The sequence below is a fragment of the Gigantopelta aegis genome, chromosome 1 (genome assembly GCF_016097555.1).
Source record: "Gigantopelta aegis isolate Gae_Host chromosome 1, Gae_host_genome, whole genome shotgun sequence".
Taxonomy (NCBI): domain Eukaryota; kingdom Metazoa; phylum Mollusca; class Gastropoda; order Neomphalida; family Peltospiridae; genus Gigantopelta; species Gigantopelta aegis.
Window position 1 is genome coordinate 45,284,587 of NC_054699.1, and position 12,187 is coordinate 45,296,773.

The following is a 12,187-nucleotide window of genomic DNA, read 5'->3' on the forward strand; positions in this document are numbered from 1 at the left end:
ACTGAAATTTCCTCAAAACCATACCTTCTGTAAACTGGAATTCCTTCAAACCATACCTTCTGTAAACTGGAATTCCCTTAAAACCAGACCCTATGTAAACCAGAATTCCCTCAAAAGCATACCTTCTGTAAATCTGAATTCCCTCAAAACTATACTTTATGTATACTGGAATTCATTCAACACCATGCCTTCTGTGAACCGGAATTCCCTCAAAACCATACCTTCTGTGAACCGGAATTCCCTCAAAACCATACCTTCTGTGAACTGGAATTCCCTCAACCCATACCTTCTGTAAAATGGAATTCCCTCAAAATCTTACCTTCGGTAAATTGGAATTCTCTCAACACCATACCTTCTGTAATTGTAAAACCTGAATTCGGTCTACAGGCTGGTAGGTAATGGGTTCGGATACCAGTCGAGGCATGGGATTTTTAATCCTGAATGAGAGCACCGCAAGGCTCAGTGGGTAGGTGTAAACCACTTGCACTGACCAGTGATCCATAACTGGTTCAACAAAGGCCATGGTTTGTGCTATCCTTCCTGTGGGAAGCGCAAATAAAAGATCCCTTGCTGCTAATGGGAAAGAGTAGCCCATGTAGTGGCGACAGCGGGTTTCCTCTCAAAATCTGTGTGATCCTTAACCATATATCTGACGCCATATAACCGTAAATAAAATGTGTTGAGTGCATCATTAAATAAAACATTTCTTTCTTTCTTTCTAAACCATATCTTCTGTAAACCTGAATTCCTTCAAAACCAGACCCTCTGTTAACAAGACCCTATGTAAAGTAAACCAGAATTCCCTCAAAACCAGACCTTTTTTAAATATCAATATGTACAGAACAGAACCTGTCTAAACAGGTTACCTCTTAAAACTGGAGAAAAATGTAGCAGGTTCTGATGACTGTCAGAATTATCAAATGTTTCACATCCAATAGCCAATGACTAACTAAAGAAAACAAACTTGTAACTTAAAACCAGACTTTTTACTTAGTCCTGTGTGTCCAGTTTAGTGGGCTTTCACTGTATATTTGAAATGATAAAATATGAAAAATGACAGTGCCCTTTTGTGGAGCTGGACAAGACCCTATATACAGTGAAACCCCTCTAAACCGGACACCCCTGGGACCAAGACAAATGTTTGGTTTTAAGAGGGATCTGGTTTACAGAGGTTAAGTTCTGTCCTGGGGCCTAATTCACTAAACTCTCGCAACTTTGCGATCTCGCACTGCAATGCTAAAAGACTTCCAAAGAGGATGCTTTGTTGTCTGACAGAGCTAAGAGACCTTTGTGAATTAGGCTCCTGGTTTTTAAAAAGGGACTTTGTGAAACGTCCGGTTTTGAGGGAATTCTGATTTACAGAGTGTCCGGTCTTGAGAGGTTTCACTGTATATCTAATGATTGCTCGGATTCTTTTCTGTTATTTTTGTCTAGTTCTGGCCTTATTATTAGTGTGAACTTGACACCATTTGAACTTACACCACTGATCAAAGTAATACCTTTGAACATCCTGCTTGATACAGGACTCACAGGGGAAAGAACTTTGTTTTTGACAATTTTCACATGTGGTGGAGTATTTCCTTAAAAGATTATCCAAAAGTTTGCTAATTTAAAGTGTAATTAGTGTTTTCCCTAGCTTGTTTTAGTATGGTGCAGCACCATGCCTTAGTAGTCTGGCACCATCTTGCCTCAATCAGCACCATGCTGCCCTGAGATTAAACAAGCCTTTTTCAGTAATTAATTCTAAAATTGCCTTTATAAAACACCCCAAAAGATATTATTAATTAATAAAATATGCCTTTTATAATCTTTCGCCATTCATTTATTGAAGCAAGCACATAAATTACATTAATGTTTATTTCAATTAATTTTTGTGTATTTTTAATGAAAAACAAGTGCCCCAAAAATGGTGAAAATGCCCCAAAGGTGTTTGGTCTACCATGTTATGCCTAATGTCTAGGGAAATCACTATGTAATTGATGTAGCCACTTTGTATAAAAATTAGCAATTGGCTAATGTCTAGGGAAATCACTATGTAATTGATGTAGCCACTGTATAAAAATTAGCAATTGGCTAATGTCTAGGGAAATCACTATGTAATTGATGTAGCCACTTTGTATAAAAATTAGCAATTGGCTAATGTCTAGGGAAATCATTATGTAATTGATGTAGCCACTGTATAAAAATTAGCAATTGGCTAATGTCTAGGGAAATCACTATGTAATTGATGTAGCCACTTTGTATAAAAATTAGCAATTGGATAATGTCTAGGGAAATCATTATGTAATTGATGTAGCCACTTTGTATAAAAAATTAGCAATTGGCTAATGTCTAGGGAAATCATTATGTAATTGATGTAGCCACTTTGTATAAAAATTAGCAATTGGCTAATGTCTAGGGAAATCACTATGTAATTGATGTAGCCACTGTATAAAAATTAGCAATTGGCTAATGTCTAGGGAAATCACTATGTAATTGATGTAGCCACTTTGTATAAAAATTAGCAATTGGCTAATGTCTAGGGAAATCATTATGTAATTGATGTAGCCACTGTATAAAAATTAGCAATTGGCTAATGTCTAGGGAAATCACTATGTAATTGATGTAGCCACTTTGTATAAAAATTAGCAATTGGATAATGTCTTGGGAAATCATTATGTAATTGATGTAGCCACTTTGTATAAAAATTAGCAATTGGCTAATGTCTAGGGAAATCATTATGTAATTGATGTAGCCACTTTGTATAAAAATTAGCAACTGGCTAATGTCTAGGGAAATCATTATGTAATTGGTGTAGCCACTTTGTATAAAAATTAGTAATTGGCTAATGTCTAGGGAAATCATTATGTAATTGATGTAGCCACTTTGTATAAAAATTAGCAATTGGCTAATGTCTAGGGAAATCACTATGTAATTGATGTAGCCACTTTGTATAAAAATTAGCAATCGGCTAATGTGTAGGGAAATCACTATGTAATTGAGGTAGCCATTGTATAAAAATTAGCAATTGGCTAATGTCTAGGGAAATCACTATGTAATTGATGTAGCCACTTTGTATAAAAATTAGCAATTGGCTAATTTGGCTATGGGCAGGGTGAGCCGTGTTGATATATTACTGTTTGAACTTTTCAAAGTTAAACTTTGTTTTGTTTAACACCACCACTAGAGCACATTGATTTATTAATCATCAACTATTGGATGTCAAACATTTGGTACAATAATTCTGACAATTTTTTTTTTTTTTTTTTTTTTTATCCCACTGCCCCCTTTCCTTTCTCTCCTTTGAATTGCATCTCATTTCTTCCCGATCTGACAACTCCTCCTATCTTTCAACTTATTTCGCTATCCACCTCCACATCCCAGTTCTTGTCTCTCCAACCGCAACAGATGCTTGTCTCTTGTGGCTATCTGTGCCACACACCTGCCATTCCCCATCAGCTTTTAGCTGTGGACTTAATCTGATCACTTCGGAGAGTGTTCCAGTCCTTGTCTCTCCAACCACGACAGGTGCTTGTCTCTTGTGGCTATCTGTGCCACACACCTGCCATTCCCCATCAGCTTTTAGCTGTGGGCTTAGTCTGACCACTTCGGGGAGTGTTCAGTAGTTACTTGTGACATATAGTCTTTGAGAGAAAACCTTGCTACATTTGTCCATTAGTAGTAAGGGATCTGTTATATGCAGACAGAATAGCACATACCATAGCCTTTGATATACCAGTCATGGTTGAACTTTTCATGACAGAACTGAATAGTAGTATTTGAACTTACCAATATTTGAACTTAACCATTCAAAATGGTTCAGTGTTAATTGAACTTAATAGTCAAGACTGAAGTCTTGATTAAACTTACAAGTGTTTAAATTATTTTCTAAATTACTAAACTGATATTTTACCAATGCATTAAACTTATTTATCAGTGAACTTACCAATGTTCAAACTAACTCACCTTTGAACTTACTGGGTCTTTTTTTTTACCAATTTGCTTAAAGTTATTCATGAATGAAATTACATCATCCTTGAAAGTTAATAACATACTGTTCAAAATGACTCCCCTTTGAACTTACCAACATTACTTTACCATGATTGGAACTTATTCATGATTGAACTTACAAGTGTTTGAACTCAACATTGTTTAAAATGATTCACCTTTGAACTTACCAATGCTAGGAACTTGTTTGTGGTTAAACTTACATCAATGTTTGATGCTAATGTTCTGAAAAATTATTCTGATTCATATTTGAACTTACCAATATTTGGGACCTGTTCATGACTGAACTTACAATATCTGAAGTTACCACCATTCATTTGAACTCAACAGAGGTGGGACTTAGCCTAGAGGTAAAACATTCACCTGATGTGCAGTCAGTCTAGGATCAATCCCCATTGGTGGGCCCACTGTTCAAAACTAATCATCTTTGAACTTACCAATGCTTGGAATTTGTTTGTGCTTAAACTTACATCAGTGTTTAATGATAAATGTTCTTAAAAATTATTCTTATTCATGTTTGAACTTACCAATATTTAGGGCTTGTTCATGACAGAACTTACAATAATAATCTTTGAACTTACCAATGTTAACAACTTGTCCGTGGTTAAACTTACATCAGTGTTTGTTGCTAAATGTTCTGAACAAGTATTCTCACTGGTGTAGGAAGCAGGGGTGTGTGGACATCCCCCCACCCCCACCACTTTCTTGATCCAGTAGAAACAGTGATCATTTATATATACACATTTATATATGTGTGTGTGTGTGTGTCCCACACTTTTTAGCACCTTCCTATGCCACTTGATTCCGATTCACCTTTGGGCAGGAGTTTGACCTGTACCCCCTTTCAATGGTTTGGGTTAGTTTTATAGTTAAGCTTAGGAGGGTTAGTCTTACACTTTGATATGGATCCAGTGGTATGGGTCGAACTCTTTCCCATCTTTGAACTTACCAATATTCATGACTGAACTTACAATTTAACATTTGAACTCACCAATGTTGACGAGCTTGACATTATCCTGGGCTATGGCATTCAGCGCCAGGCTTACATTCTCCAGGTACTGGTGCTGGTTCATGGGCTTCTTGATCACCCTGCCCACCTTCTTCTTCTGAATGGCCTCCACCAGGGCGCACAGCTTGACCCCGTCACACAGGTCAGTGTGCAGGTCTTCCACGTGCAGCTCCGTGCCGTGCAGCTGAAGATTCACCCAGTTCGTGAACGTGTTCTGCTGTATGGTAATCCACTTGTCGCTGTCGCCCACCCCACCCTTCACCGCGAAGCCCCTACCCTCTCGGGACCGCGCCTGCTGCCCGATAAGATCCACCTCGGTCATTTTTTTTCTTGTTTATTTATTTATTTTAACCGTAAGATAATAAAGATTAATTATTTATAAAGTTGATAAGACACTGATTAATTATTTGTAAAGTTGAGAAGAAAACGCTGAAGAAGAGTTTCTGTGTTTCCTTCCAAGTGAGCAATAGGTGGGTAGTTATAAACGTATCCGACCGCCACACCTGTAAATGTCGTCTGCCTGTCACAATCCGGCCCTACTTGTCGGCTGTCAACCTTCTCTGTGTCGTCTGCACGAATCGTATTTCCGCCCCGTCTTCGTAAAACTCTATCCACTGCGGCCCGGCAACTCCTCTCTATTGTGAACTAGTAAATTCCTCCTACTGTCGCTCACAGTGTAGGTCTACTCCGTAGTATTCGCTCCTGTGCTGGACTACCTACACTTGTATAATAGTCTATAAAACTGTCCCGATCGACCTAGCTGGGACTGAAACGACTCTGGCTGTACGAGGTTGTGTTGTGTTTATGACAGCATCGAGAGAGGACGGGAGACATGTATGCGTGGAATTAGGGAAGTCCACCCGTTGGTAGAAACGAACGAAGCGCGACGCAGTGTAGACACCCAAGTAAACCTGTTATTATTTGTGTAAGGGTGTTGGCTCTCTCGGTTGGTCGCCACTCGCTGCCTCTCTCGGCTTTTGCATATTCAAATGTGTCGTGACAAACCGGTTTGCGTGGACAATAGCGACACTCGGTCACGCCGTCGTCTTGCGTCGCAGCCCACCAACATAACGTTATAACTGATCTAATCGTACGCAAACGGGCGAAGAATAAGGATTCCTCGCTCGGGACACTTCGGAAAACGTCGGCTTTTAGCTATAATGTATTGATTTTTCACGCATCATTGAAAATCAGAGACTTAACGAACTTAACAATTCTTTCCACTGGTACTATGGACTCAGGACCAACGTTTGTTAAAGTTTGTTTTGTTTAATGACACCCCTAGAGAACATTGGTTTATTAATCATCGGCTATTGGATGTCAAACATTTGTTAAGTTTGACATATAGTCTTAGAGAGGAAACCCGCTAGAATTTTCAGTCGGTAGCATAGGATCTTTTATATGCACCATCTCACAGATAGGATAGCACATACCAAGGCCTTTGGTATACCATCGTGGTGCATTGGCTAGGGCGATAACTAACTCAATGGGACAACCGACGGGGTTCGATCCCAGACTGACCGCGCATCAAGCGAGCGCTTTATACCACTGGGTTATGTCCCGTCCTGACTGTAGACTTAGGACCAATTGCAACCCTAAAATATGTGCTGTATGAATGAATGAATGTTTAACGACACCCCCTATATATGCTGTAAGACTCAATTTTAAAGGTAAACAGAAAAATAGTATACCACATGAATGAATGGCCTTTAAAGGTTCGATACCAATTTCATCTTACAAATTGTTTAAAAACTTATCTTTTGTTTTTCAGACAGACAGATAGACAAACAAACAAAAGTATTATATAATAAATGGTATCTAACGAGTACGAGTGTATTCTATTTTATAATCCCCAAAATATGTTTTAAAAATTAAACTCCTTTTTCAACTACAACTTACGGCGCATTCGCCCTTACAGGGCCGTACACTCCGGGGGAGGGGGGGGGGCAGAAGGGCAGTTGCCCCCGTGAGAATCTCACTTTTTTTCTTTCACTCCAGAAAATAGCATACACATCTTAGGGTTTAATTTGTATAGTGTTTCATTTGTTTATAAACAGTTGTGCCCCCCCCCCCCCCAATTTTGACAAGGGTACGGCCCTGCCTTATACATGTGTACAGAGCATGCAGTCAATTTAATTTCATTTGGTTGGTGTGACTTTGGCATATATATGCATGCATATTTTATGGGCGGTGGATTACAGAATATATTAAACATCCATCTAGATTAACCTTACCTGGATAGAGTGGAAACTGGTCAAATATATGTTCGCAAACGCCCACTCTCCTAACCACACAACCTATGACCTTTCATTCGACCAGGTACAGGCATACATCTACCAGGAAAGGTTCGATGTGTTCAAATAGGTGAAAAATGCCAAGTTGGTTAATATTGGAATTTATTACCCATATGGTTAAAAAATATCTTGGTTCATATCAAAGTGTTATGTCCTGGGACCAATACCGCGACGTCATACGATGAGTTCATATCGTTACAGGGCGAGGCGTCGCCTAGTGGTAAAGCGTTCGCTTGATGCGCGGTCGGTTTGGGATCGATCCCCGTCAGTGGGCCCATGGCGCTATTTCTCGCTCCAGCCAGTGCACCACGACTGGTATACCAAAGGCCGTGGTGTGTGCTATCCTGTCTGTGGGATGGTGCATATAAAATATCCATTGCTGCTGATTGAAACGAGTAGCTCATGAAGTGGCGACAGCGTGTTTCCTCCCTCAATATCTGTGTTCTTTAACTATATGCCCGACGCCATATAACCGTAAATAAAATGTGTTGAGTGCGTCGTTAAATAAAACTAATATATATATATATATATATTACGAGCTACTCTCTACTAAATTCCAAGCCTATACGTAGCTCCCTACCCTTTATTCTTTAGAACGACCATCAAAATTGCGCCAAACTTCCTTCATCAAAATGCGCACTCATTTTCCTTTGGCTTAATCCTACGGGACATTCCAAATTACATAGCACCATCCCCCCCCCCCCCCCCCCCCCCCCCCCCGCCTGTTACCAACTACGGTTGGACTGCTGGTGCTCCCTTGTACCTGCCAGTGCAGGCGGTCCCTCCTTCACCCACCCCAAACTTTCCTGTCCTGGACGGAGGAACCGGACAGGTGTGCGCTACAACAGCTTGCTCTGAATGTGCACGTTAAACAATTTTCTATTCCATTTGAGGTTGCCAGACTCTCCTTTCAAATTCACCTATGAAGGACATTTTCAGATACAACAAATATAACCCACTACACAAAAAAAATAATAATAATAATAATAATAAAAAAAAAGAAGGAAAAAAAGAAGAAAGGAGTGTTTGGGTTGGTGGTAGTGATCGGAGGAAACCCGCTACATTTTCCCATTAGCAGCAAGGGATCTTTTATATGCACTTTCCCACAGACAGAAAAGCACATACCACACGGCCTTTGACCAGTTGTGGACTGGTTGGAACAAGAAAAAAAAATCAGCTGAATGGATCCAACAGGCCCATACGCAGGATTTTTAATTGGGATCCTCGTGATGAGTCCGACAATGGCAAAAACAAAACAAAAAACTCACCGTTTACGTAACGTTATCGAGATTTAATAGGGAAAAAAATATGGACCTTTGCTAATTTGACCCTCCCCCCCCCCAAGGTGGTTTGATCCTCCCACGCAAGTACTCAACCGCCCCGAAAGAGGGGGGGGGGGGGGGGAGACAGACAGAGGGAGGTGTGAGTGGAGCCCTATACGTCTATTTATAACAAAGTACAACATCGTATCAACACTTTTATTAAACAACTACATAAATATACAATGTGAACAACACTTTATCACAAAGTTGATACACACTAACACTTTTACTACGTTATTGTACATGTATATACAGTTTGAATAATATTTTACCACAAAGTTAATCCCTCATTCAAGAATACATCGAACAATATTTTCTCCAATTCTCCCGACTGACACGGAGGATGTTCAATGAAGACTATTCCCATGCTACATGTTGTTACACTTTCTATTTATCCGTGGTTTATTAGTTTCTAGTTTATCAATATAAATTACAAAATCCCTACAGAGTTTATCTGGAACTTATTAAGTTATTTTGATTCTAATGTCCGGAGTAGATCCAATATTATATGAAAGGGAGACTGGAAACGTTGCAAACTGTTTGGAATATTGAAACGAACTACGAGTAAGGGACGCTACAATGCTGTTTACCTTGTACGAAGTGACGTTACAGAGTTATCCCCCCCTGAAATATATCCACGAATAAGTTATCATCAAGCGCGATGTTGGGTTCTTTTTAGGAGGGGTTACAACATTAATAAAAAGAGGAAGCTACAGTATTCCAAAATACACTAGCATGTATTATATGCATACAATCTTCCCCAGAAATACCAGTCTGAATAAAATATAGACAATTCATTATATTTAGTTGTTTTCAGGACAGTTTGAAGTTTGGCTGTGGGGACAGCAACCCAAGCACCCCATTGGATGGGACTCTGTAATGCTTGTATCAGGCATGTGGCACCACTTTGAAAATAAAAGTGAACTGATCTTTACAAAGATGAAAGCTCTATACCATACTCAAATAAAGGTAAGCTCTATACCATACTCAAATGAAGGTAAGCTCAATACCATACTCAAATGAAGGTAAGCTCAATACCATACTCAAATGAAGGTAAGCTCAATACCATACTCAAATGAAGGTAAGCTCTATACCATACTCAAATGAAGGTAAGCTCAATATCATACTAAGGTAAGCTCTATACCATACTCAAATGACGGTAAGCTCTATACCATACTCAAATGAAGGTAAGCTCTATACTATACTAAGGTAAGCTCTATACCATACTCAAATGAAGGTAAGCTCTATACCATACTCAAATGAAGGTAAGCTCTATACCATACTAAGGTAAGCTCTATACCATACTAAGGTAAGCTCTATACCATACTCAAATGAAGGTAAGCTCTATACCATACTAAGGTAAGCTCTATACCATACTAAGGTAAGCTCTATACCATACTCAAATGAAGGTAAGCTCAATACCATACTCAAATGAAGGTAAGCTCTATACCATACTCAAATGAAGGTAAGCTCAATATCATACTAAGGTAAGTTCTATACCATACTCAAATGACGGTAAGCTCTATACCATACTCAAATGAAGGTAAGCTCTATACTATACTAAGGTAAGCTCTATACCATACTCAAATGAAGGTAAGCTCTATACCATACTCAAATGAAGGTAAGCTCTATACCATACTAAGGTAAGCTCTATACCATACTAAGGTAAGCTCTATACCATACTCAAATGAAGGTAAGCTCTATACCATACTCAAATGAAGGTAAGCTCTATACCATACTAAGGTAAGCTCTATACCATACTAAGGTAAGCTCTATACCATACTCAAATGAAGGTAAGCTCTATACCATACTAAGGTAAGCTCTATACCATAATAAGGTAAGCTCTATACCATACTCAAATGAAGGTAAGCTCTATACCATACTAAGGTAAGCTCTATACCATACTCAAATGAAGGTAAGCTCTATACCATACTCAAATGAAGGTAAGCTCTATACCATACTCAAATGAAGGTAAGCTCTATACCATACTAAGGTAAGCTCTATACCATACTAAGGTAAGCTCTATACTATACTAAGGTAAGCTCTATACCATACTCAAATGAAGGTAAGCTCTATACCATACTCAAATGAAGGTAAGCTCTATACCATACTCAAATGAAGGTAAGCTCTATACCATACTAAGGTAAGCTCACAACCATACTAAGGTAAGCTCTATACCATACTCAAATGAAGATAAGCTCTATACCATACTAAGGTAAGCTCTATACCATACTCAAATGAAGGTAAGCTCTATACCATATTCAAATGAAGGTAAGCTCTATACCATACTAAGGTAAGCTCTATACCATACTCAAAAGAAGGTAAGCTTTATACCTTACTCAAATAATGGTAATGTTTTAGGAGTTCAAATCAAATCCAGTCTATTTTAATGTAAATTTATTTAATGCCAAAAAAGTTGAAATCCAATAAAAGGGTTTCTAAAAATCATGTCCTTTTATAAACCTGGAAAGACCAGCTATTTCAAGATTCTGCTAGCTTTTACCCATCTGATAAACATTTAATGAAATAAACTTTCCACTAAACAAACTTGGATATTTTTTGTCCTTTTTTCCCATTCAGTACAATAAAACTGTTGTTTCTTGTCTATCCTCCGATGATCATTTCTTGAAAAAATATTCTTTAAAAATCTAACCTAGCTAGCAAATTGATTACTGTACATGTAGTTATATCCCGCTTTCACGCAGTATGATATAACAAATATTGCACACATTAGGTAGGGCTGTTCTACACACCGACAGAATGTATACACCTGCCAATGTTCAACATTTTTACATTTGAAATAGGTCTGTGTAAGCCCTTATGTTGGTACTATTCTGTTACAATACCAGACATCAAAATACTGTGGTTTATAAACTAAATAATACATACAAAATATCATTAAAAAAATTAGTAGAAAGTACAAAATTCCCTTTTTCAAATTACTGACTCATGAAGGTAAGCTCTATATCTTACTCAACAGTGCACTGCATCATTCAGTAATTATTAATTGTGCTAATTTTCCCAATTCCATCAGACATTGGATAGTGCCCAAAATTTTGGAAAAAATAAAACTGACCCCTCCCACCACTAAAAAAAAAAAAAAAAAAAAAAAAAAAAAAAAAAAAAAAATACATATATATATATATATATATATATATATATATATGTGTGTATGTATATACACACACAATGAAACCCCCTAAACCAGACACACCCGGAACCAAGTCAAATATCCAGTTTTAAGGAGTATCTGGTTTACACAGATTCTGTTTTATACTGATATTTAAAAGGGCACACCGAAAGACGTCTGGTTTTGAGAGAATTCCAGTTTAGAGAGGGTCCGGTTTTGAGAGGTTTCACTGTAGTTTTGGTCTATATAAAGTATTTTATCCTATTATATTCGGAAGTGAAAGTTATTAATACTAATTTATCATTGATTACTGTTAACGTATCTTTAAATATAATATGGTAAAAAGTAGTGTTCATTTGGCTCGAATCACAAGTTTGTATCAATCTTGACATCATTTCAGCAAGTCTGTCTCTATAGTTTATAAATTAATACTAATTTATATGTT

General features: G+C 38.0%; 1 protein-coding gene across 2 annotated transcripts in view; it reads right to left on the bottom strand.

Moving 5' to 3' along the window:
- Positions 1 to 5,989, bottom strand: part of LOC121375756 (filamin-C-like) — a 193,102-nt gene extending 187,113 nt beyond the window's left edge. Inside the window, exon 1 of one of the 2 annotated variants that reach the window (XM_041503373.1) lies at positions 4,979 to 5,989. In XM_041503373.1, the coding sequence (XP_041359307.1) occupies positions 4,979 to 5,318 (340 nt within the window). In that variant the 5' untranslated portion in view covers positions 5,319 to 5,989. The remainder of the gene's footprint in view (positions 1 to 4,978) is intronic. The other variant, XM_041503381.1, reaches the window with a different exon arrangement.
- Positions 5,990 to 12,187: the final 6,198 nt, after the last annotated feature.